The sequence below is a fragment of the Giraffa tippelskirchi genome, chromosome 8, assembly GCF_054371585.1.
Source record: "Giraffa tippelskirchi isolate mGirTip1 chromosome 8, T2T-mGirTip1v1.2.pri, whole genome shotgun sequence".
Taxonomy (NCBI): Eukaryota; Metazoa; Chordata; class Mammalia; order Artiodactyla; family Giraffidae; genus Giraffa; species Giraffa tippelskirchi.
In genome coordinates, this window is record NC_137282.1 from 129,257,601 (window position 1) to 129,284,049 (window position 26,449).

Here is a 26,449-nt window from a genome sequence, read left to right on the forward strand (position 1 = left end):
TGCTAAGGGATCATGTATATGCATCACTTAATCTTATCCATGTTTTCATGACAAATAATTATGAAACTAAAGTTTAATTGACGGTAGAAGAGTCCAGTCCTTAAAAGCAGAAATGGTGTTCATGATGTGAAAGCTGGTGTACCACATTTTAATTTCTCTTACCACATGCTAAACTGGGTCTTCAAAGGTAGGCTACTGACAGAAATGAAGAATACAGTACAGTGTTTCTCAGTCTTTACTGTGCCTAGGAATCACATAAAGGATTTGTTAAAACAGATTGCTGGACCCCAGTTCGAAAGATTATGATTTAGTTGGTTTGAGATTGGAGTGGAGAATTTGCCTTTCTCATATGTTTCAAAGCAATGCTAATGCTGCTGGTCTGGGGACCACACACTGAGAATCACAAGTACAGTTCAAACATCAAACATCAAACATTGGTGTCACTCAGACTCAGGTCCGTATCTTATTTGTTTAGGGAGATCCCTTTGAATCAGTGGCCTGTCTGTCCTTGTCTCTACAAATTGAGATAATGTAACTTCATTACATGGACTTTGCCTTGTTTTGATGTTTTGGAGGGTTTTTTTAAATAAATTAAGATAGTAAACATGAAGTTCAGCAAAAAAGAATTATTATGGTGTGGCCTTAAACAGTCAACTTCAGTTTTAAGTTCCGTCAAAGTGGGGCAGTCATGGTTGACCCAGATATCCCCCACCAGTGTTTTGGGTTTTGAGCTACATAATTATATATTAAAAAGTGTGTGGAAAGATGCAAGGTATTAGCTACACATTAGCAATTTCATGTTACAATCATCTAGGGAACTTTAAAAACTACAAATAACTGGTACGATGCTTGGTTCAAGAATACAGCAGTTTTTTCCAAAGCATGATAGTCACTGTGTATGATTGCTATAAATAAAGGTGGGCTAACATAGTTTCTATAACAGAGGACTTCTTCCTTAGGGTTCATGGGTGAGCTTCAGGGGGTGCAGTACCTCCCAAAAAGACTAGGCCTGTTTTTCTGCACGGAGAGTCTTCAGTTCAGTCCCTCAGTTGTGTCCGACTCTTTGCGACCCCATGAACGTACACCAGGTTTCTCTGTCCATCACCAACTCCCAGAGCTTACTCAGACTCATGTCCGTTGAGTCGGTGATGCCATCCAACCATCTCATCCTCTGTCGTCTCCTTCTCTTCCTGCCTTCAATCTTTCCCAGCATCAGGGTCTTTTCAAATGAGTCAGTTCTTCGCATCAGGTGGCCAAAGTATTGGAGCTTCAACTTCAGCATCAGTCCTTCCAATGAGTATTCAGGACTGATTTCCTTTAAGATTGACTGGTTGGATCTCCTTGCAGTCCAAGGGACTCTCAAGAGTTTTCTTCCACACTACAGTTCAAAAGCATCAATTCGTTGGCCCTCAGCTTTCTTTATAGTCCAACTTTCATATCCATACATGACTACTGGAAAAACCATAGCTTTGAATAGACAGACCTTTGTCATCAAAGTAATGTCTCTGCTTTTTAATATGCTGCCTAGGTTGGTCATAACTTTTCTTCCAGGGAGCAAGTGTATTTTAATTTCATGGCTGCAGTCACCATCTGCAGTGATTTTGAAGCCCAAGAAAATAAAGTCTGTCACTCTTTCCATCATTTCCCCATCTATTTGCCATGAAGTAATGGGGCCAGATGGAGACTCTGAGTAACAATTGGTTTTCCAAGGGGCACGGGATCCTATCTCACAAAAATTTGTTTATCCTGTATCATTTTCTTTACTTAAAACTGTACATGGACCATCCTCTTAAATAGTTATAGATAATCTCCCAGATTCTCTTGGTAAATCTGTGTATATTCTCTTTGTTGGGAAGACTTTCTTTCTGCTTGGCTTGAACTCCACCTCTACTGCCGTCAACTAGTGAAGAGAAGTTTTTACCTTTGTGCAGCTACAAAAACCTATGTCTTTATTTTTGAAAATTTGGTGTATTTTTCAAAGTTTTCATATCCTCTTATTGTAAAAGTTTATTCTGAATGCAATATGTATATATAATATGGGACTTCCCTGGAAGTCCAGTGGTTAAGATTTTGCCTTCCAATGTAGAAGGTGCTGGTTCGATCTCTGATCCCACACGCCTCGCAGCCAGAAACAGAAGCAGAGTTGTAACAAATTCAATAAAAGGCTTTAAAACTAGCCTGCATAAAAAAATCTTTACAAAATATTTATATAATGTTTTACTAATAGTCACATATATGCCAGAGTCCTTAAAAATGCTTTTTAATGTTCAGAACTATGAAAGTAAAATTTTAATATAACATAAACTTAATGTAATATAAAAATATAAATTTATAGTATGTGAAGATCTCTTCTTTTACTTGAGTTTCTCTTGTATAAAAATTTTTCCTTTTACTTATTTCTATTTTTAAATATAATTATTATACTGAAACTGTAGTGAGTTGGATGTTTGAATCAAGTGTGCCTTGATTTCAAGGGTAATCCAGCAATTTAGGGGAGAGATTGGCTTTCACCTTTGTAAGCCCACTCGTCTGGGTTTCTAGTGGGGAAGAGGTGTGTAGTAAATATCTTGTGAATGAAAACAGATCTTGGCACAAATTCATTTCAACCACTTATCTCTAATATCTGTATAGAACATTAAAGTTTATAAAGCGTGTTTACATATGCTGTTTTATTTTTTGATCTTCACAAAATCCTAGGAGGTGTAGGAGGTGTAGGACAATGATTCTTTTCTCAGTTTTCCAGAATAGGAAACAGAAGCCCAGAATGGGGATAAGGGTCAAGTCAAAGCATCAGTTAGAGATATAGCATTCTTGCTGCCTGCCCCGAAGGTGTTTTTTTCTGTTCTACTTTCAGATACCGCCGAAGAGCACATGTGACTCCCAAATCTTACCTCTCATTTATAAATGGTTATAAAAACATTTACACTGAAAAGGTGAAATATATTAATGAACAAGCTGAACGTATGAATATTGGTAAGTGGAACAGAATCTGATCTTTTAGGGCTTGTCTGAAAGAGATCCCAATATTTTGTTTGGTGGATATTGTTGTTTGAAAATTAAATATTTATTTTTCATATTGAAATATTGATTTATAAAGAATATTGAAATATTGCTGGTAGTAGATTATTTTGAGGGAAACCTTTGTGGGTCTTTTGACCTGTCAAGACAGTCTGGGCAGAAAAAATGTAAACAGAGGTGACCTGTTTTTCTTCTGGAACCATTTCTTCCGGCTCTTTCAGCTTTGGGTCTATCCTGTTGGGTAGTGAGTCACCGTGGTTGTTGAGCTGCTGCTTGCAGATGGGGAAAAGCCAGCTCTTGGGGACTGACCACAATTTCAATTTATGGTTTCATTGCCGTTTCCCTCAATTTGTGTAAACTTTACCGTGTTACTGCTTCTCAGATTTCTAACAAAGGAAAAGACAAAACAGAAACAAAAGCAAACAAATGAAGACAAAAAGAGACTTTATGTGAGCAGTGGTTTTCTAAGTGTCCAGTATATGTAGTATAAGTAGGAAAAGTATAAATGGAAACAGATTTTATGTCCAGAAAGCATTTGGCCCAAATAATCCTGAAATGCCTTAGTGCTGTATTTTCACTTCTACACAGAACGTGGTCACAAAGCAGAAAGGTCTGTGAAGTTACGGTGATGATAGGAGCCCTGGAAGAGAAACTTCCTTCTGTTGGCTTTCTCATGGCTTTCTTGCAGCTTTTTTATATAATGCTCTAGAATCAGTGGTGTGCTGAAGCTACCTGCACTGGCTCATGAGAACTGATGGTTAAATTAGGAATATTATGATCTGGTTGATAACCACAGCGTTTATTAAAAATTAATAAACTTACCATTAAATTAATTATGTTAATGAGGGAAATCAATGCTCAAAACTCATTACTTCTCAGTTATTTTTACTTTATTTTACTATTATTAATGTTCTTGGGAAACATCATTATTTCTATTCTATCTTTGTGGTAGAAATATTATATGATGGTGTGTTGCTGAAAACCTCTCGGTGGATTGAAATCAGACAAGGTGGGATTATCTACACTGTGGAAACTGGAACCATCCAAATGAATGCCCTCAGTCAAGACCCAGACTCTAAATGTTTATCAATACACCTCTATCTAGCGCCTAGTGAGATTTTCAGTTAACCATTTATTTCTGTCTAGAGCACCGAGAGTCTCAGAACCAGTTGCAGAAGTTTTAGCAGTTAGTTTAGAGAACCACAAAAAATGTTAATATATTATGTCTCATTTGCCATCTCAGTTACAATATGATTCAAAGGCAAAAAACGATAGTTACAAACTGTTTGCAAAGCCAAGGAGAGCATACATTTGTCAAATAAGTTTCCTGGCTAAATTCATTGTACTTGTTATAGCAATATGACTTTCCCTTAAACGTAACTAGATGATATTCTTCAGTCAGACCTATTTTCTTCATTTCCTGCTGAACCAAAACTGTTAGAAATATGGTCAGTATTACTGCTTCTAAAATATGTGTATCTTAAGACATCTTGTCCATAATTATTTTGTGTTTGTTATAGTAACATTATGGTGCCTTAGGGCTTCCCAGGTGGGCCTTGTGGCTTCCCAGATGGCTTCCCTAGTGGTAAAGGACCCGCCTGCCAGTGCAAGAGACATAAGAGATACAGGTTCGATCCCTGGGTCAGGAAGATCCCCTGGAGGAGGGAACGGCCACCCACTCCAGTATTCTTGCTTGGAAAATCCCATGAACAGAGAAACCTGGTGGGCTATAGCCCATGGGGTTGCAAAGAGTTGGACATAACTGAAGAGACAGCATGCACGCACCACATGGTTCCTTATAAGTAGTAAATATTGAATAAGTATCTGATGAGGGGATAATCATATACTTAGTGAAAGTGTCTATGTGTGTGTTTGTAAAGGTCTCGATAAGCTGATGGAGGCAAGTGAATCTGTTGCAAAACTCTCTCAGGATCTTGCAGTAAAGGAGAAGGAGTTGGCAGTGGCTTCCATAAAAGCAGATGAAGTGAGTTGGCATTTACACTGTGAAGGATATCTTTCCATATTTTAAAAAAAGCATTGTTTAAAAATGTTATTAAAAAGTAAACAGAATATAAACCTACAGATTATTTCCAGTAAGATACAGCCCACATGGGGTCGCAAAAGAGTTGGATACGACTTAGCAACTAAACAACAATAGCAACATTTACAAAGACCATTAGATATTTTTGTTTAGTTTATACCAGAACATACCTAAACTATTATATCCTCTACTTGGTCTAAGACTGTTTTTTCCTTCTCTGGTTCTCTCTCGTTTTCTGTCATCTGTATAGGAAATTTCTGCTTAACAATAAATTATATTAGATCTTCTCTTTAAGGTCTCTGCAGACTCTAGGTTTCTGGGGTAGCCCAAGTTTGATCTGAAGTTTGTTTTAAGGAAGGAAAAGAATAAAAAGAAGAGTTGATTGAGTGTTTTTTAAAGATGCTCCTCCTAAGGTGATAGGGATATATACATGTGTTATTTCTACACCTACTGCTTCTCCCCTAGCCTCAGGCTGTTTTCACCGTCCACCCACAGAGCCAGTTAAGAATAGATACTTAAGTCTCAACCTTTAGCCAGTTTTTGAAATATTAGAGCACAGGAGAGGCACTTAGCATATGACATAAGGTAGACCCTTAGCATCCTGATATATGGTAGGCAGTCAACAAACATTAGCTATTTTTTTTGTTTATTACATGAGGCTGCATATGGTTTCTGACCTTATTCCGTGGCACTGATATTGAATAGTTTTAATTTTCTAGAAATAACATACAGTATAAATATCATTTTTCTGAAAATTTAAAATATTTATTAATACAGTTCATGACTGAGAGAAGCTTAGGAAACAAAGACTGCAAAACTGCTCAGAGGAGTTACTTTAATACATCTTAAAATATAGGCAACTTAGATGGGGAATGAGTTTTCTCTCGTTCTTGTTTTATATTATATACTCAAGTCTGTAAATTATGCTGAAAAGATTTCTATTGACCCTCATGTTTCCTTTCTTTAACAGGTATTAGCAGAAGTCACAGTAAGTGCTCAGGCTTCAGCCAAAGTGAAAAATGAAGTGCAGGAAGTAAAAGACAAAGCCCAAAAAATAGTGGATGAAATTGATAGTGAAAAAGTAGTCGCTGAGACCAAGCTCGAGGCAGCTAGACCTGCACTGGAAGAAGCAGAAGCAGCCCTGAATGTGAGCGGTGCATTGTTATCCCTCCCAACACAAGTCCTAGCTGGTACCATGTTTTGTTACACAAAATTTAGCTATGGGATTTTTGTAATCAGAAAACTGAGTTGAATTCTTAATGTGATTTGTAATCTCTGAATCTTGAATAAGAATACTTATTCTGCTGATTACATTTCCTAAGTTTTTTTTTTTTAAGTCTTTACTTCCCATAACTTACTTTCATTCCACAAAGCAGCTTTCCCTGAGAACTGAGGAATAATGCCTGTGATTAGTGGCTTAAACTGTAGCCTAAGGGATTCAGATTATACAGACAGCCTCCTCAGTTCCTTCAGCACCCTAACTAGGTTATGTCATGCACCCTTTAACATTTAAAAAAAAATCCTCTTACGGTTCCCGTTTCTCTTACATTTAAATTCCCAAGATAGGTATCCAGGGCTGTGAAGCAAGAAGGGACAGCTTCAGAGGCAAGCAGATCTCCATTTGCCTCTCATGACCATATGATAGATAGTCTCAAGTAAAATTCACTTAACTCTCTTGGGTCTCTGTCAAGATTCTAATTCTTCCTTGATCTTTGAAGAATCAATGTATGCATTAAAAAGTAATGAATAGTTCACTGGGCACATAGGAGATACTCAATAAATATTAGTGCTACTGCTGTGATATCTGGCTCCGGTCTGCCCCTTCAGTTTTATCTTATTTTGTCCGTACACACAACATGATCCAGCCATACGGAAACACCTAAATGCTTCTGCAATAATTATGGTCTGTTACTTTTAAATGGGTCTCTCTCTCTCTGCCAGGAACACTTTCTACTTTTCCCAACTTTCACTAACTAGTAAGAGTCAATCTGCAAGACCAAGCTCAGATTTCATCCCTTCCAGGAAGCCCTGAACCTCCTTTGTTTTCCTATCACTCCTAGACTTCTGTCGTGGCAGATAATCATAGTTTAGGGTGACTGTGTTTCTCTCTCTTTGAAAGATTCTGAGGACAGGGCTGTTTTGGTTTTGCTCTTATTTTATATGGGAGAATGCCTGTGATTGTTAAATGTATTAATCGATTTACGATCACCATTTAATAAAATTGTGACAATGACCTGGACACACTCTCCACCCTCACTTCTTTTGTGGGTCCTATGATAACACATGAGAGAATGATCACTGAGCCAAATGAATCTTAGGAGTTTTTATGGGTCATATGATGTCCCAGTCCTTCTTGACTTGAATGTCAGGAGATGTCCTATTTCTAACTCAGCTCACAGATGGGAACTTTCAAAATATTTTTATGAGTCATATGTTACAATAACTTTTCTTGTCTCCTTCGAATTCTCTCCCTTTCATAGACAGGGAAACCTTCAAAATGAAAACTGAAGGTGAGGTTTCTGATATTCAGGGCCTTGCCCCTCTTTTAATACTCATATGTAATATAGACTCTACGCTTTGAAGATGAACTTATCTAAATGGTAAACATTAATGACAGTTGTTGCTAATGGAGGTCTGGGCTGATGGCCGATGAATGGTAGTGATATTCTAAACCAATTCATTGAGAATTTGGGGGGGAAATGCAAACAAGGAAACAGAAATCCTAACTTAACAACGAAAGATCCATTACGTAAGAATCTTGGAATGCAAACCCTTGATGTAAATGTCAGGAATTGGAAAGAAAATATGTTTTAAAATTTTCCATTTTTATTTTTTAAAAATATGAGATTTCCATATGACTAGGAATGCTACTCAACAAAACATATTCTCATCCCTAACCCCAAATACAGACTATCAAGCCAAATGATATTGCCACAGTCAGGAAACTTGCAAAGCCCCCTCATCTTATTATGAGAATCATGGACTGTGTTCTGTTACTATTTCAAAAGAAGATTGACCCTGTCACTATGGATCCAGAAAAACCTTGCTGCAAGCCATCATGGGGCGAGTCATTAAAAGTAAGTAAATCTATCTCTATAAGTCCTTTGAGGTGTACCAGGTGTCTGCATCCCAGGACACTCAATATAGGCCAGACACACTGGCAGACAAATAATTGATTGTTGTATACTGAAGAATTTATCTTAAATTGCATCTCTCAAAATGTAATGCCTCTTTAAAATGTAAGATTTTTAAAGCTGAATGCCCTCTTTTTGTAAAAATCTGTCCAGAACCCATACCTAGTATTGGCACGGTCTTTTTTTTTTTAATGGGGAGATTTTATTGTAAATTATACCTAAATAAAGATGTTGAAAAAGAAGGCATGGTGCAAAAGTAAATATCATCTTACCATTCAATTCAGCAATCATGCTCCTCAGTATTTACCCAGATGAGCTGAAAACTTATATCCACACAAAAGCCTGCTCACAGGTGTTTTTATAGCAGCTTTACTCATAATTTCCAAAGCTTGGAAGCAACCAAGATGCCCTTCGGTATGTGAGTGGTTAAAAAAACAATGGTTCATCCAGACCATAGAATATTATTGTCCCCCCCCCCACAAAAACATAATATGTGTATAAAATAGACAACTAGTGAGAACCTACTGTATGGCACAGGGAACTCTACTCAGTGCTCTGTGATGACCTAAATGGGAAGAAATCTAAGGAAGAGGGAGTATGTGTATATATGTTGCTGATTCACTTTGCTTACAGTAGAAACTAACACAACATTACAAAGCAACTATAGTCCAATTAAAAAAAAAACATAATATGCACTTAAATGCATATTACCCAGTGAAGTATTGGCACAATCTTGATGTCAACCCAACTCAGTCTAAAAAGGGGCTTGTGTGGTTGGTGGCATTTAACCGCACTCACTAGATGGGAAACTTACATTGTTTTTCTTCTTTGCTCTTCTCCATGGAAATGGGAAGACAACTTGCAATTTACAGCTTTAGGTTGACTACTGCCATAGTCTTGATTTGTATGTTTAGAGCAAATCAATTATTACTTCTTTGAAAAAAATTCAATTTAGAAGTACATACTAACTCAGAAAGAAAGTACGTATTTTCTTCCAGAGCTCACATGCTGTAATACTATTTTTCAGTTGATGAGTGCAACAGGATTCCTGTGGAGTCTTCAGCAGTTCCCCAAGGACACAATAAATGAAGAGACTGTTGAGTTACTACAGCCATATTTTAACATGGATGATTACACTTTTGAAAGTGCCAAAAAAGTCTGTGGGAATGTGGCTGGTCTGCTGTCTTGGACACTTGCTATGGCAACATTTTATGGTGTCAACAGAGAAGTGTTGCCTCTGAAGGTAAAAATTTTTTCCCTCCTTCTCCCAGTAAATCAGTGTTTAATAAAATCAGTCATCAGTATCACTGCTGTTAAAAAACAAAGCATAATTTAGACTAATAAAGGTAGGTTTCTCCATGACCAGATTTTTCTTTTCTCTGTATGCCCTGTCACAGTTTCTCATTCTTTTCATAACTGTTGCATGCTTCTTGGCATCACAGACAAGAAACCAAAACCAATTTGTTAACTTAAACAAGGCATGAGTTTATTGGGAATAATAATTGGGGCTTCCCTGGTAGCTCAGCTGGTAAAGAATCCACCTGCAATGCAGGAGACCCCAGTTCAATTCCTGGGTCGGCAAGATCTGCTGAGAAAGGAAAGGCTACCCACTCCAGTATTCTGGTCTGGAGAATTCCATGGACTGTATAGTCCATGCAGTTGCTAAGAGTCGGACATGACTGAGCTATCATGAAAGAAAATTGGCCATATCTTTAAGTTTGGTGATTAGGTTTGGAGATTGAATTTGATTACTATATTCCAAACAAAATTTATGAAAATTAAGATCAACACCTAGAAATGTTTTAAATTTCAAAGACAGGAAGAGAAGCTTATAGGTACCTGAGAAACAAAATTTAAAAGATGGCTTACAAAAGAAGAAAAATCAGGACGTCACAGTCTTGCCACAACCCTAAATACTAGACAGAAACAGAAAAACTGAAGTGACTTAGCAGCAACAGAAAAACATATGCAGAGGAAATTACTGGCCTCTAAGAATTCAGTTACTGACCAAACTGCCCTCAGTGTGAGCAAGGGAGTGATAATCGCTCAGTCATGTCCGACTTTGTGACCCCGTGTACTGTAGCCTGCCAGGCTCCTCTGTCCATGGGATTCTCCAGGCAAGAATACTGGAGTGGGTTGCCATTTCCTTATCCTCAATGTATGAGGGAACAAAAAGACATTCTTTTTTTTTTTTTTTTGATGTGGACCATTTTTATAGTCTTTATTGACTTTGTTACAGAATTACTTCTGTTTTCTGTCATGTGGAATCCTTGCTCCCTGACCTGGGATCAAACCCACACCCCCTACGTTGGAAGTCAAAGTCTTAATTACCAGGCCACCAGGGAAGTCCCCAAAAGATCTTAAGGATGCAATTTAAGTGTTAAGGGATAAACACATTCTCACTCACTCTCTCTCTCGCACACATACCATCTATACTGGGCCAGATTGTCCTTTATATCTGAGAGAACAAAAATAACATTTTCAGGAGTGCAAAAGATTAACAAAATGTACCACCCAGACACATACTATCCCCCACTCCCCAGCCCCAGCCCATCCCATAAAGCTAGAAGGGTTGGAAGTGGTTGTTCTGTGGAATTGAAAGTGGAGAGCAAGGGGGCAGGGGTTACTGTTTTCATAATAAGCCTTATAGAAATGGCTGACTCTTTAAATTGTGCACAGAGGTAACTTGAAGAAAAATAGAAAATAAATTAAAAATAAGAAAGTTTTAACAAAGACAAATGATGAGCAAATATAGCAAATACACTCAAACTAACAGATATCAAGAAAGAAATATTACTGTAAGTATAGAATTCAAGAAAAAAGCACTTATAAGAGCAGTTATTTTTATGGATAAAAATTATGATACACAGTAAGAATTAATTGTAATAATGCTTTATGAAATAAAATAACATCAAATTACATAAGCCAAAATCCATTAATATTTTATGTGGAGTTTTTTTTTAAATTCCTATAATTTGAGACTATGGCATAGACTATCAATCCACGACAGGTCTGGTAGGCAGAAGGCCAGCTTCAGAAGGGACCATGCTCGGCTTAATGCTCTGCCATCACCCTCTTAAAATCCTTAATAATTTTTAAACAAGCAGCTCTACAGTTTCGTTTTGTGCTTTTATGTAGCCAGTCCTGAGTAGGCATAAATTAGTAATTATATAGAGCTTTTATAATACGTTATTTTTAAGCTTGAACAGCTACATTGGACTTTCTTCAATATGAATGAAGTATGTGAAATTATTTCTAGTGTCCAAGAAATATTTACAAAAATTGATGATATGCAGTCCCAAAAGAAAACGTTGATTCAATCCCTAAAAGCAAAAATTGCTGAAATCTCATTCTCTGACTATAAGCAATACAATTAGAACACTTAAAAAAAAAAATAAAGCCAGTCAATTCTGTGTAGAAAATGATAACAAAAATCTAGTTATGAAAGCTTTTCAAATTTATTTATTTTTTATTGAAGGATAATTGCTTTATAGAATTTTGTTTGCTTTCTGTCAAACTTTGTGAGGTGGCCAAAATGGTACCTTAACCCTTAAGTGAACCAAAGAACTAAACAGTAGGATATATATATATATGTGTGTGTGCACAAACACATACACACACACACATAGAGGTTAATAAAAGTAGAAAGAGTTAATAAAAATAAGGTTAAAAATCAGAAAAAAAGTAGCAAAATTAAAGAATTGGTGCTTTGCAATATACACATACATATAAGAGCCAACTCATTGGAAAAGATGCCGATGCTGGGAAGGATTCAGGGCCGGAGGAGAAGGGGACGACAGAGGATGAAATGGCTGGATGGCATCACCGACTCAATGGACATGAGTTTGAGCAAGCTCTGGGAGATAATGAAGGACAGGGAAACCTGGCGTGCTGTAGTCCTTGGGGTCGCAAAGAGTCAGACATGAGTTAGCAACTGAACAACAACTATGTATATGATATGTATGAAAAACTAATCAGGGACTTCTCTGGTGGTCCAGTAGTTAAGAATCTGCCTTCCAATGCAGGGGATGTGGATTCCACCCCTCGTCAGGCAACTAAGATCCCACTTGCCGCATGGCAACTAAGCCCGCATGCCGCAACTAAGACCCAATGCTACCAAATAAGTAAATAAATAAATACGAAAACTAATCAACAAGAAAATACACAAAAATAAATGCCTATAATACATAAATCCATATAATTACAGGTTGTAGATTTAAATAATTGAGGCAAAATTTACAGTTATTTGTAAATACATTAGAAAATCTAAGTGAAATAAAAATTTTCTGAGAAAAAGAGCTAATTTCAAACCACAAATATTGAGAAAGAAAATGAGAAAGTTATCAAAGAACTTCTATCCCAGAAGGCTCTAGAGCTATATTACTTTACTGATTATTACTTGAAATTTATAAGAAACAAGTAATTATCATGCTGTAGGACTGAGAGAAAGATGAAAAGCTACTGTTTTTCATTACAGCCATTTCACTTCAAAAATTCTTACCCCAAAAACAATGCTAAATGTTTGCATATTTAAGAGTATTTATAACAGTTTAAAATGGAGGAAGGGGAAAGAAATGTGTATAAGTGCATATAAGTTAAGGAAATTACGATATATCCAAATTGTGGGATATCACACAGCCATGTAATTAATGTTCATAAAGTGTTTAACAATGTAAGGAAATGATTATACTACTCTAAGTGAAAAAAATATCAAAATGGTAGTTATCCATTTGTTAACACAATACTCATAGACTCTTTTATGTGTAAAATCATGAGTGATTATTTTTCTCCTTCCCATACATTTCTGTGTTTTCCATACTGAACATTAATAATTAAAAGGAAAAAAAAAGAACTTCAGTGACATTTCTCTGCTTCCCCAGCTGAAGACAATGAAATAAACAACTTCCAAATAGGCCAAAAATTATGTGTTAACTTATGTTATTATTTACCAATTACAAGCATGAAAGTTTCATAGCGCTAATACACCTCTACACCAATCACATCTTCTTCCTTTTAAGGCTAACCTGGCCAAGCAGGAGGGCCGCTTAGCAGTTGCCAATGCTGAACTGGGCAAGGCCCAGGCACTGCTGGATGAGAAACAAGCTGAGCTGGATAAAGTGCAAGCCAAATTTGATGCAGCAATGAATGAGAAAATGGTGAGATTAAAAAACAGAAATTACTAATATGACATACTGAAATGCTACCCCAGTATGTGTTGTATTTAGGGATCAGGCATATGTTTGCAATGAAAAAATATTAACCTGAATGCCCTTCCTCACTGGCCATGTCTACTTTTTTTGGACCTTCAACACTCTGCATTCTTTTTTCTGTTTTTAATGATTGTTTTCTATAAGAAGAAGCTGTGATGTGATACACAGGAGTACTGACTTTGGAGTCAGAACACTGGGTTTGAGATCCATATCAGACACTTATGAATTGTGCAGTTGAAAGTGACTAACTTACTAACTTTACTGTCAAATGGGGATCCTAATACGACCTCATGGTATAGGTTGTAGCAGTGGTGATCTGGTAAACATTCAACAGTCAGCTTGGCTCTTTCTCTGGCTGGTGGTGGAGTCTGGAAAAGTTGAGCAGAAGTGGCACCTCGCAAAGGGAAAGAAAAGAAGGGAGAACATCAGCTTCAGCCCTCAGGAGGCTGAAGGAGAAAATGTATTTGGTGTGTGCCACATCTTTGCATCCTTCAACAAGGCTTTTGTCCATGACACTGATCTTTCTGGCAGGAAAACTATCTGCCATGTAATTGATGAGATGAATTAATTGGAAGGCTGACTGAGATGAGTCCTCTCCATATGCTGCCATGTTGGCTGCCCAGGATGTAGCCCAGAGATGCAAGAAGCTGGGCATCATTGCCCTCCACATCAAACTCTGGGCTACAGGAGGAAATAGCACCAAGACTCCTGGACCAGGGGCCCAGTCAGCACTCAGATCCCTCACCCACTCAGGGATCAAAAGTGGGCGGATTGAGGATGTCACCCCATCCCCTCCGACAGCACCTGCAGGAAAGGATCAGCTTGTGGGGGCGGGGGCCGAGGGGAGAAGAAAGACTTGATTTGCAGTGTTTGCTTATTTCTGTGATCTAGGTACCTCCTCCACTGTCAGTTCTAAGCTATCAATGAGGCAATTGAGAGAGAAAATGAGCATGCCATTATATACTATTGCCACCATGCAGATGCGAAGAACTTAACCCAGGAGTATAGATAATACAAAAATATAGTCAACAGTTAGGAATTTATGAATTTTGATTATTGATTCAGTTCAGTTCAGTCGCTCAATCGTGTCCAACTCTTCGCAACCCCATGAACCGCAGCACTCCAGGCCTCCCTGTCCGTCACCAACTCCTGGAGTTCACCCAAACCCGTGTTCATTGAGTCGGTGATGCCATCCAACCATCTCATCCTCTTTCATCCCCTTCTCCTCCTGCCCTCAATCTTTCCCAGCATCAGGGTCTTCTCAAATGAGTCAGTTCTTCGCATCATGTGGCCAACGTTCTGGAGTTTCAGCTTCGACATCAGTCCTTCCAATGAACACCCAGGACTGATCTCCTTTAGGATGGACTGGTTGGATCTTCTTGCAGTCCAAGGGACTCTCAAGAGTCTTCTCCAACACCACAGCTCAAAAGCATCAATTCTTCAGTGCTCAGCTTTCTTTATACTCCAACTCTCACATCCATACATGACCACTGGAAAAACCATAGCCTTGACTAGATGGACCTTTGTTGACAAAGTAATGTCTTTGCTTTTCAATATGCTGTCTAGGTTGGTCATAGCTTTCCTTCCAAGGAGTAAGCGTCTTTTAATTCCATGGTTGCAGTCACCATCTGCAGTGATTTTGGAGCCCAGAAAAATAAAGTCAGCCACTGTTTCCACTGTTTCCCCGTCTATCTGCCATGAAGTGATGGGACCGGATGCCATGATCTTAGTTTTCTGAATGTTGAGCTTTAAGCCAACTTATTATTCATTAACTTTAATATAATGGGCTTAATTGTAAGTTTATATAATTTATTTTTTATTTTTTTAATTTTAAATTAGTTAATTTATCTATTTTTTAACTTTGCAATATTGTATTTGTTTTGCCATACATTGACATGAATCCACCATGGGTGTACGTCTTTTCCCCTTCCAGAACCCCCCTCCCACCTCCTTCCCCATCCCATCCCTCCCGATCATCCTGGTGCACTAGCCCTGAGCGCCCTGTATCATGCATCGAACGACTGGCGATTCGTTTCACATATGATAATTTACATGCTTCAGTGCCATTCTCCCATATCATCCCACCCTCGTCCTCTCCCATAGAGTCCATAATACTATTCTATTTTTCTGTGTCTCTTTTGATGTCTTTCATACAGGGTTATCTTTATCGATTAACTAAATACCATATATATGTGTTAGTATACTGTATTGGTGTTTTTCTTTCTGGCTTACTTCACTCTGTATAATAGGCTTCAGTTTCATCCACCTCATTAGAACTGATTCCAATGTATTCTTTTTAATGGCTGAGTAATATTCCATTGTGTATCATCAAAAAAGCAAGAGAGTTTCAGAAAAACATCTATTTCTGCTTTATTGACTATGCCAAAGCCTTTGACTGTGTGGATCACAATAAACTGTGGAAAATTCTGAAAGAGATGGGAATACCAGACCATCTGACCTGTCTCTTGAGAAACGTGTCTGCGGGTCAGGAAGCAACAGTTAGAACTGGACATGGAACAACAGACTGGTTCCAAATAGGAAAAGGAGTACGTCAAGGCTGTATATTGTCACCCTGCTTATTTAACTTATATGCAGAGTGCATCATGAGAAACTTTGGGCTGGAAGAAACACAAGCTGGAATCAAGATTGCCGGGAGAAATATCAATAACCTCAGATATGCGGATGACACCACCCTTATGGCAGAAAGTGAAGACGAACTAAAGAGCCTCTTGATGAAGGTGAAAGAGGAGAGTGAAAAACTTGGCTTAAAGCTCAACGTTCAGAAAACTAAGATCATGGCATCTGGTCCTATCACTTCATGGGAAATAGATGGGGAAACAGTGGAAACAGTGTCAGACTTTATTTTTTTGGGCTCCAAAATCACTGCTGATGGTGATTGCAGCCATGAAATTAACAGATGCTTACTCCTTGGAAGGAAGGTTATGGCCAACCTAGATAGCATATTGAAAAGCAGAGACATTACTTTGCCAACAAAAGTTCGTCTAGTCAAAGCTATGGTTTTTCCAGTGGTCACGTATGGATGTGAGAGTTGGACGGTGAAGAAAGCTGAGCGCCAAAGAATTGATGCTTTTGAACTGTGGTGTTGGAGAAGACTCTTGAGAGTCCCTTGGACTGCAAGGAGATCCAATCAATCCATCCTAAAGGAGATCAATCCTGGGTGTTCATTGGAAGGTCTGATGTTGAAGCTGAAACTCCAATACTTTGGCCACCTCACGCGAAGGGTTGACTCATTGGAAAAGACCCTAATGCTGAGTAGGATTGGGGGCGGGAGGAGAAGGGGACAACAGAGGATGAGATGGTTGGATGGCATAACCAACTCGATGGACATGGGTTTGGGTGGACTCCGGGAGTTGGTGATGGACAGAGAGGCCTGGCGTGCTGCAATTCATGGGGTCGCAAAGAGTCTGACACAACTGAGCGACTGAACTGAACTGAACCACAGCTTCCTTATCCATTCGTTTGCTATTGGGCATCTAGGCTGCTTCCATGTCCTGGCTATTATAAACAGTGCTGCGATGAACATTGGGGTACACGTGTTTCTTTCAATTCTGGTTTCCTCAGTGTGTATGCCCAGCAGTGGGATTGCTGGGTCATATGGCAGTTCTATTTCCAGTTTTTTGAGAAATCTCCACACTGTTCTCCATAGTGGCTGTACTAGTTTGCATTCCCACCAACAGTGTAAGAGGGTTCCCTTTTCTCCACACCCTCTCCAGCATTTATTGCTTGTAGTCTTTTGGATAGCAGCCATTCTGATGGGCGTGGTTTTGATTTGCATTTCTCTGATAATGAGTGATGTTGAGCATCTTTTCATGTGTTTGTTAGCCATCTGTATGTCTTCTTTGGAGAAGTGTCTGTTTAGTTCTTTGGCCCACTTTTTGATTGGGTTGTTTATTTTTCTGGAATTGAGCTGCAGAAGTTGCTTGTATATTTTTGAGATTAATTCTTTGTCCGTTGCTTAGTTTGCTGTTATTTTCTCCCATTCTGAAGGCTGTCTTTTCACCTTGCTTATAGTTTCCTTTGTTGTGCAAAAGCTTTTAATTTTAATTAGGTCCCATTTGTTTATTTTTGCTTTTATTTCCAACATTCTGGGAGGTGGGTCATAAAGGATCCTGCTGTGGTTTATATAGGAGAGTGTTTTCCCTATGTTTTCTTCTAGTAGTTTTATAGTTTCTGGTGTTACTTTTAGATCTTTAATCCATTTTGAGTTTATTTTTGTGTATGGTGTTAGAAAGTGTTCTAGTTTCATTCTTTTATAAGTGGCTGACCAGTTTTCCCAGCACCACTTGTTAAAGAGATTGTCTTTTCTCCATTGTATATTCTTGCCTCCTTTGTCGAAGATAAGGTGTCCATAGGTGCATGGATTTATCTCTGGGCTTTCTGTTTTGTTCCATTGATCTATATTTCTGTCCTTGGCCAGTACCATACTGTCTTGACGACTGTGGCTTTGTAGTAGAGTCTGAAGTCAGGCAGGTTGATTTCCTCCAGTTCCATTCTTCTTTCTCAAGATTGCTTTGGCTGTTTGAGGTTTTTGTATTTCCATACAAATTGTGAAATTATTTGTTCTAGTTCTCTGAAGAATACCATTGGAAGCTTGATAGGGATTGCATTGAATCTATAGATTGCTTTGGGTAGTATACTCATTTTCACTATATTGATTCTTCCGATCCATGAACAAGGTATATTTCTCCATCTGTTTGTGTCCTCTTTGATTTCTTTCACCAGTGTTTTATAGTTTTCTATATATAGGTCTTTTGTTTCTTTAGGTAGATATATTCCTAACTATTTTATTATTTTCATTGTGATGGTGAATGGAATTGTTTCCTTAATTTCTCTTTCTGTTTTCTTGTTGTTAGTGTATAGGAATGTAAGGGATTTCTGTGTGTTAATTTTATATCCTGCAACTTTACTGTATTCATTGATTAGCTCTAGTAATTTTCTGGTGGTGTTTAGGGTTTTCTATGTAGAGGATCATGTCATCAGCAGTGAGAGTTTTACTTCTTTTCCAATCTGGATTCCTTTTATTTCTTTTTCTGCTCTGATTGCTGTGGCCAAAACTTCCAAAACTATGTTGAATAGTAGTGGTGAGAGTGGGCACCCTTGTCTTGATCCTGACTTTAGGGGAAATGCTTTCAGTTTTTCACCATTTAGGGATAATGTTTGCTGTGGGTTTGTCATATATAGCTTTTATTATGTTGAGGTATGTTCCTTCTCTTCCTGCTTTTCAGAGGGTTTTTATCATAATGGGTGTTGAATTTTGTCAAAGGCTTTCTCTGCATCTATTGAAATAATCATCTGGTTTTTATTTTTCAATTTGTTTATGTGGTGTATTACATTGATTGATTTGCTGATATTGAAGAATCCTTGCATCCCTGGGATAAAGCCCACTTGGTCATTATGTGTGATCTTTTTAATATGTTGTTGGATTCTGTTTGCTAGAATTTTATTAAGGATTTTTGCATCTCTGTTCATCAGTGATATTGGCCTGTAGTTTTCTTTTTTGTGGCATCTTTGTCAGGTTTTGGTATTAGGGTGATGGTGGCCTCATAGGATGAGTTTGGAAGTTTACCTTCCTTTTCAATTTTCTAGAAGAGTTTGGGTAGGATAGGTATTAGCTCTTCTCTAGATTTTTTGTAGAATTCAGCTGTGAAGCTATCTGGTCCTGGGATTTTGTTTGCTGGAAGATTTCTGATTACAGTTTCAATTTCCATGCTTGTGATGGGTCTGTTGAGATTTTCTATGTCTTCCTGGTTCAGTTTTGGGAAGTTGTACTTTTCTAAGAATTTATCCATTTCTTCCAAGTTGTCCATTTTATTTGCATATAGTTGCTGATAATAGTCTCTTATGATCCTTTGTATTTCTGTGTTGTCTGTTGTGATCTCTCCGTTTTCATTTCTGATTTTGTTGATTTGATTCTTCTCCCTTTGTTTCTTGATGAGTCTGGCTAATGGCTTGTCAATTTTATTTATCTTCTCAAAGAACCAGCTTTTGGCTTTGTTGATTTTTTCTATGGCCTCTTTTGTTTCTCTTGCATTTATTTCTGCCCTAATTTTTAAGATTTCTTTCCTTTTACTAACCCTGGGGTTCTTTATTTCTTCCTTTTCTAGTTGCTTTAGGTGTAGAGTTAGGTTATTTATTTGGCTTTTTTCTTGTTTCTTGAGGTGAGACTGTATTGCTATGAATCTTCCCCTTAACACTGCTTTTACAGTGTCCCATAGGTTTTGGGTTGTTGTGTTTTCATTTTCGTTACAATTTAGTTTTTAATAGTGGCTTTGTTTAACGCCAGCTCACAAATTTTCTGAAAAATGTTAACAGTTGATTCCTTTGAGCTGATACAAGCTGGCTGCAGTGTATTACTGTCGTGTAGATTTTTTCTGGAGAAAAAAAAAAATCCTTTATAAACCGCAAAAAACTCAGTCATTATTAAATCCAGGGCTTTAAAAGTTATATTTATTGTTTTGAAAATATTTAATAGAAATCCTATTTAAGCTATGTAATTTGGATCTCCTTTTCAAAATGGCTCCTTTTGAAATTTTGTAAGGTGAAATAACTGTATTATGAATGAATTATAAGAATTTAATACGTAAAATTTTACTGACAGTGTATTTTTAGATTATGTTTATTTTGCACATTGAGAAATTCCTCCAGGTATTTTTACATGTCAATAGAATGGATGTTTCATTAAGCAGTTTAGAAAGTTCTCTGAGACATTCTCCTTTTATGAATGTAGGATTTGCTTAATGATGCTGACATGTGCCGGAAAAAGATGCAGGCAGCTTCCACCCTCATCGATGGACTGAGTGGAGAAAAAGTCCGATGGACTCAGCAAAGCAAAGAGTTCAGAGCTCAGATTAATAGGTATCAACTTTGGTCTTTGTTATAATTGCTCTCCTTCTTAGTCATCACCCCCAAGGCCAACTCTTGTGACATGAGGGAGCATAAAGTCAGATTCCTTGAAGTGCTTTTTTCCTCCATTTCCATGTCCGCATGCCGGGATCCCACCATCAAAGAAAGTGCTTACAGCTTGCGTCCCACACTCTAAAACAGAGAGAAGAAAACTTGGTGAAACATTTTTTAACTCAATTTTTTTGTGTGGGAGTGCTTCTGATATCATCTGGATTTGCCAGAACAATCTAGATACTGGTTCCAGTTCTATACCTGTCACCTCAAGGATTTTGAAAGTGTAGACAATTTGTTCTAAATGGAAGGGCATCTTGGGCTGGTGGCTTCTGAAAACTGCAAGAGTGGGAATGAGAGGGGAGTAGGAGAATGGCAAAAGAAAAAAGAAAGAGGATGACAAAGAAGTAGTGGTTTAATCAAGACTGACTATGAACAGGACCAGGACATGTTTCTTCCTCATCTGGAAGTCAAGCTTCAGGACCTGTAGGCTTCAGGAAGGAGCTTCTTTCTTGCTCCTGGACTTGCCCAAAATGCAAGGACTTGCCTCACTCCTACCCTGTTTGGGGCCTTTAGGCTGGCTTCTTTACCCTCTCCATGTCTTGTTGCCAAGTGTTATGCAGGGAGCAGAGAAGAACTTCACCTAGTAACGAACTAGTAACGAAACTGCCCGATGGCCTTTCAGATTCCTTACTGGGAGAGCTTAAAACATGTTGGTGATTCACTTTATTGTTTCTTAACAGGCTTGTAGGTGATATTCTGCTGTGCACTGGATTCCTGTCCTACCTTGGTCCTTTCAATCAGATATTTAGGAACTATTTGCTGAAAGAGCAATGGGAGATAGAGTTGAAAGCACGGAAGATTCCTTTCACTGAAAACCTGAATCTTATTTCAATGTTGGTGGATCCTCCAACAGTAAGTGTTACTTTCCTTATATCATTAGTTGAATTTCATTTTATTCACAAGAAATCAAGGTATGCCTGACTTATTCTTTTTGCATTTAATTAAAAAGATCATTTTCAAAATGCTGAAGCATGGCAAAAATTTTTTCTTTGTGATGCAAAAGTTCTTTTGCATTTTAAGAAATCTTGCTTTCAAATTGGTCTCTCAGTCAGGTCTGACTCTTTGTGACCCCATGGACTGTGGCCCATCGGGTTCCTCTGTCCATGGGATTCTCCAGGCAAGAATACTGGAGGGGGTTGCCATTTCCTTCTCCAGGGGATCTTCCCAACCCAGGTATCAAACCCACGTCTTCAGTTGCACTGCTTTGAGTGAAAAGATAATTTTTGAGCTACAGCCTTGCTAATATTGAGCTCTTCTTCTAACCCTCCATTATTTACACCATTCTTATTGAATCTCATTCTCTTACAAACATTCTAGGAAGATGTAGGCATTAGCTAGGCTGTAAGTATTGGTATTATTAACTTTCTTTTGATTATTAACCATCTTTTTATAATGTCTAACAGTGTAATACAGTAGCACATTCTGGCATCACTGAGTGATAACGTGCACTGCTAGACTAACTTTTCTTGCTAGGAATTTGATGCCATTGTCAATTTTCGGTATATCTTACAGAGCTCTTACAGTATTAAATGCTTCCCAGGCAATTTGTATTCACAAGCTGATTTTTGATTTGTAAGTATGTTCCCCAGTTGCAGTTTCCTTAGGGAAGCCAAGCTATTAATTTCAAGTTATCTCTATTTAAAAGTCAAAAAATTATCTTTTCCAACTCAAACAGTGTTCAGCTGGTCCCTACAGGGACTAGATAATGTATTGGAAACACACTGATGATGGCCTTTGGAGGAGCTGAGATAATTTAACGAAAGTGGAGGCTTCACTGCATCTTGGGTGATTTTATTGACTATGTGGAGTCAGGTTTCCCAGGTGGCACAGTGGTAAAGAGTCCGCCTGCTAATGCAGAAGTTGCAGGTTCTGTTCCTGGGTCAGGAATATCCCCTGGAGTAGGAAGTGGCAACCAACTCCAGTATTTTTGCATGGAAAATTCCATGGGCAGAGGAGCCTGGCAGGCTACAGTTCATGGGGTCACAAAGAGTTGGACATGACAGAGTGACTGAGCACGGAGGCTTCTTGATTTTGAAAGGAATGTTTAGAAAAATGTCATTGATGAGTTCCTGCCAGTGTCATATTTCTTGTCCCCTAATTTCTCTGCCTCCAGCTGTGCAGTGCCCCTTCCCCCAAGTAAGCAAAACCAGAGGGCAGGAAGGGGAAATTTCAGAGGCTGAACCCTTAGGGCTTGCCTGCTATGACTTCTCAGAATATCCATTGTCTCTGCTAACTCCAGCCCGTCTAGATCCCACCCAGTCTCGGGTTACTAGGGAAAGGATTTATTAGATGATAAGTTTGTTTAACTTAGTGTTATTTGGTTCACTTTTGTAAATTTGAGTTTTTTTATGTGAACGTTGCATAGTCCTAATCTAAAAAAAAAAAAAGTCCAAATTTTAAATTATTTGTGGCATTGTTAATTACTAACAGAAGCCTTGTCTTCCTTTATGTGGCCACATCCATTTCCTGTTATGCAGATTGGTGAGTGGGGGCTGCAGGGTTTACCAGGAGATGACCTCTCAATTCAGAATGGCATCATTGTGACAAAGGCCACCAGATACCCACTCCTCATAGACCCACAAACTCAAGGCAAAACGTGGATTAAATCAAAGGAAAAAGAAAACGACTTGCAGGTATGTGCCATTTGGTAGGTGGGAAAGTAATTTTGAAATCATAAAGTTTTCCCACGATTTCAGTTGAATCTGTCAGTCATTAAATTGTCATCTCTGTGACAGTTGTTTGCTAATTCACACCTTTGAGTTTCGTGACAGTGATTTGGGGCAAAGGCTCTGATTATTTGCTTTTTAAAAATATTTATTTATTTATTTAACTGCCCTGGGTATTAGTTGTGACACAAGAGATCTTTTTAGTTGCAGTATGTGAACTCTTGGTTGCATCATGTGAGATCTAGTTCCCTGAACAGGAATCGAACCCAGGCCCCCTTCATTGGGAGCAGGGAGTCTTGGCCACTGGACCACTGGGGAAGTCCTGGCCCTGATTATTTTCTCTCTTTTGTGATCTCTCTTGATCTCACTTTCCTTCTCTCTGTCCATTTCCCTGGCTGTATTGCTTTTGCTCATGTTGGATGAGGCTTTTATTCTGGGCCCGGAAATTGTGCTTACAGGAAAATGACAAGCACAGGACTTGTGATTCCTCAGTTTAAATACACTTGCTCCATCCTAACTCAGGCACTTGCTCGTACTCTGGAGTTGGTGATAATCTTAAGGCAGAGGTCGACACGGGTAGGATTCCAACATTCCTGGCTCCTTTGAGGATCCTGTGACATTGATATTTCAATTCAGTATTACAATGTGGAGTATTCACTGTTTCCTTGACACTGTTCCCAGTTCCAAGCCTTATGGACCCAAAGTTTTGCTTGTAGTATGTCTATTATACTAACCAGAATGTTTCCTCCACCCAACTGCCCACTTTACTTATATAACTAAGATAAAAGTCTTGAACATTATTCAGAGTCCACATCCAATACTACTTTTCGCCAGAGTTGCCTGAATCCACAGCTTCATATAGCCTGTCCTGATTCCTCACACACCTTGTATTTCTCTTGTGGATTGGAAGTATGCCTTAAATTACTATTCTTTGCACATTTGTCTTTTATCTCTACTATATTATAAACTGGGCTTTCCTGGTAGCTCAACTGGTAAAGAATCCACCTGCAATGCAGGAGACCCCAGTTTGATTCCTGGGTCGGCAAGATCCACTGGAGAAGGATAAGCTACCCACTCCAGTATTCTTGGATTTCCCTTGTGGCTCAGCTGGTAAAGAATCCACCTGCAACATGGGAGACCTGGGTTCGATCCCTGGGTTGGGAAGATCCCCTGGAGAAGGGAACAACTACCCCCTCCAGTATTCTGGCTTGAGAATTCCATGGACTACAGTCCATGGGGTTGCAAAGAGTTTAACATGACTGAGTGACTTTCACTTATACTATAAACTTGGGCAAACTCCCAGAGATGGTGAGGGACAGGGAGGCCTGGTGTGCTGCAGTCCATGGGGTCATGAAGTGTTGGATATGACTGGGTAATTGAACAACAGCAACAACACCATAAACTTCTTGTTAGATTTATGGTTTTATGCCATCTTTATATTTTCTGCATTTCTTGAATTAAATGAATTAAAGTGTGTGATCATTACATGAAAACAAAAGCCAACCCAGAAAAAAATCATGTGGTCTTGATAAATGCAGAAAAAGTAGTTGGTAAAGTCAAAACTTCCAGCAAACTGAGATTAGGAGAAAAGAGTTAGTTGCTCAGTCGTGTCCAGCTTTTTGTGACCCCCTGGACAATAACCTGCCAGGCTCCTCTGTTCATGGAATTCTCCAGGCCAGAATACTGGAGTGGGTAGCCATTCCCTTCTTCAGGGGATTTTCCAGATCCAAGGATCAAACCTGGGTCTCCTGTATTGCAGGAAGATTCTTTACCATCTGAGCCCCCAGGGAAGCCCAAGATTAAGAGGGCCCTTCCTTAATCAGATAAAAAGTGTTTACAAAAAGCCTACAAGAAACGTCACATTTAGTGGTGAAATAGCGAAAGATTTCCTTCTGAGATCAAGACTTTGCAGTCACGGGGACATGGCCTATTGCTCTGGAGCACCCCCAAGATTCTCCCACCTTATTAAGACTCCAATCTATGTTGACTTAGGAAACTCAGAAAAATCCTGGCAAAGATCAGAGAGTGTAAGTGGAGGGGAAGAGTTAAGGAAAGTGGGGTAGATGGGAATGCAGCTTCTGAGGAGCTGTATACACAGAAGTGCTCCAGTGGTGTGTACCAGAGTCTTCCTCCTCCTGAACTCAGCTCCCTGCATCCAGCTCAGCTGTCTTGCTCCTTGCTCCGTTCCTCACTCCTCTTGCCTCCCTGGGATGCTGATCTCCCTGCTCATCTTAGTCTTATTTTTTCTGATCATGGCTTTATTTCTCCATTTAATTCATTGATAGTCTTCAGTCATGTCCTTCCTGATGCAGCCTCGTCCCAAGAAGCTTCCTGAGGAAGTAAGAGAAATATATCAGAGACACTTCCTTATTTTAAAAACCATCAACTGCTGGGATGTATGTAAATTGAACTGCATCTTTTTTACCCAGACAGCGTAGTATTTTTCTGAGTATGTGGATAAGCACATGCACAAACACACATAAATGAAAAGAAAATGAAACAAAACTATCATTTCTGTGCTCAGTAAGGAAGGAAAAATGAAAAATGAAACACATTATAAATGAAAAAACAAAACATATTTGGCATGTCCGGGGCTGCATTTCACCTTGGCAACTTTGCCAAGGTCGTCTTCAAAGCCATCTCCAGCACCTATAGCCCTGACTTCTGAATAAAGAATGTATTTGCTTAATTCCTGTGAAGAATTCACTGAGCACCTTGTAAAGACCCAGGTCCAGAGTATCTGTGCGGGTGATACAGGCTCTCATGGTGGCTGCCACACAGTGTTCCTCCGTGAGAAAAATCAAGTGAATCCAACCCGAAACTATGATTCTAAGATATTACTTCAAGTTTACAAAAATATTAAAGGTGGTTAAAAGGTAATTTAATAAATCAACAATTTGAAAATTATTTCTTTAATTGGTATATTAGTCAGGGTTTTTCAGAGAAACAGAACTGAAAGGATATCCAGGTACAAATACATAAAAAGAGATTTATTATGAGGGGATGGCTCATGGGATTTTGGAGGCTGAGAAGTCCCCGATCTGCTGTCTACAGGCTGGAGCCCCAGGAAAGCTGGTGGCATCCTTCCAGTCCAAACCCTGAAGGCCTGAGAACCATGGGAGCCAGTGGGGTCAGTCCCAGTCCCAGTCTGAAGTCCCCAGAGTCCCCATCAGGAGCTGATGTCCAAGGGCAGGAGAGGATGATGTCCTAACCTATGGAGAGAACAAATCGGCACTTCCTCCAGCTTTCTGTTCTGTTCAGGTCCTTAATGGATTGGACAGTGCCCATCTACATGGGCGAGGGCCATAATCTTTATTCAGATTGTCGACTCAAATGCTAATCTCTTCTAGAAACAACCTCACAAACACACCTTGAAATAATACTTGCCAGCTATCTGGGCAT

General features: G+C 38.8%; 1 protein-coding gene across 4 annotated transcripts in view; it reads left to right on the forward strand.

Moving 5' to 3' along the window:
• The window catches only part of DNAH8 (dynein axonemal heavy chain 8), a 326,388-nt gene that overhangs the window by 200,705 nt on the left and 99,234 nt on the right, over nucleotides 1-26,449 (forward strand). For all 4 annotated transcript variants that reach the window (XM_081523221.1, XM_081523219.1, XM_081523218.1 and 1 more), the window contains 9 exons: nucleotides 2,855-2,973; nucleotides 4,899-5,002; nucleotides 6,030-6,206; nucleotides 7,969-8,136; nucleotides 9,221-9,436; nucleotides 13,212-13,349; nucleotides 20,152-20,279; nucleotides 21,062-21,233; nucleotides 22,859-23,014. In XM_081523221.1, coding sequence (XP_081379347.1) covers nucleotides 2,855-2,973; nucleotides 4,899-5,002; nucleotides 6,030-6,206; nucleotides 7,969-8,136; nucleotides 9,221-9,436; nucleotides 13,212-13,349; nucleotides 20,152-20,279; nucleotides 21,062-21,233; nucleotides 22,859-23,014 — 1,378 coding nt within the window. The remainder of the gene's footprint in view (nucleotides 1-2,854; nucleotides 2,974-4,898; nucleotides 5,003-6,029; nucleotides 6,207-7,968; nucleotides 8,137-9,220; nucleotides 9,437-13,211; nucleotides 13,350-20,151; nucleotides 20,280-21,061; nucleotides 21,234-22,858; nucleotides 23,015-26,449) is intronic.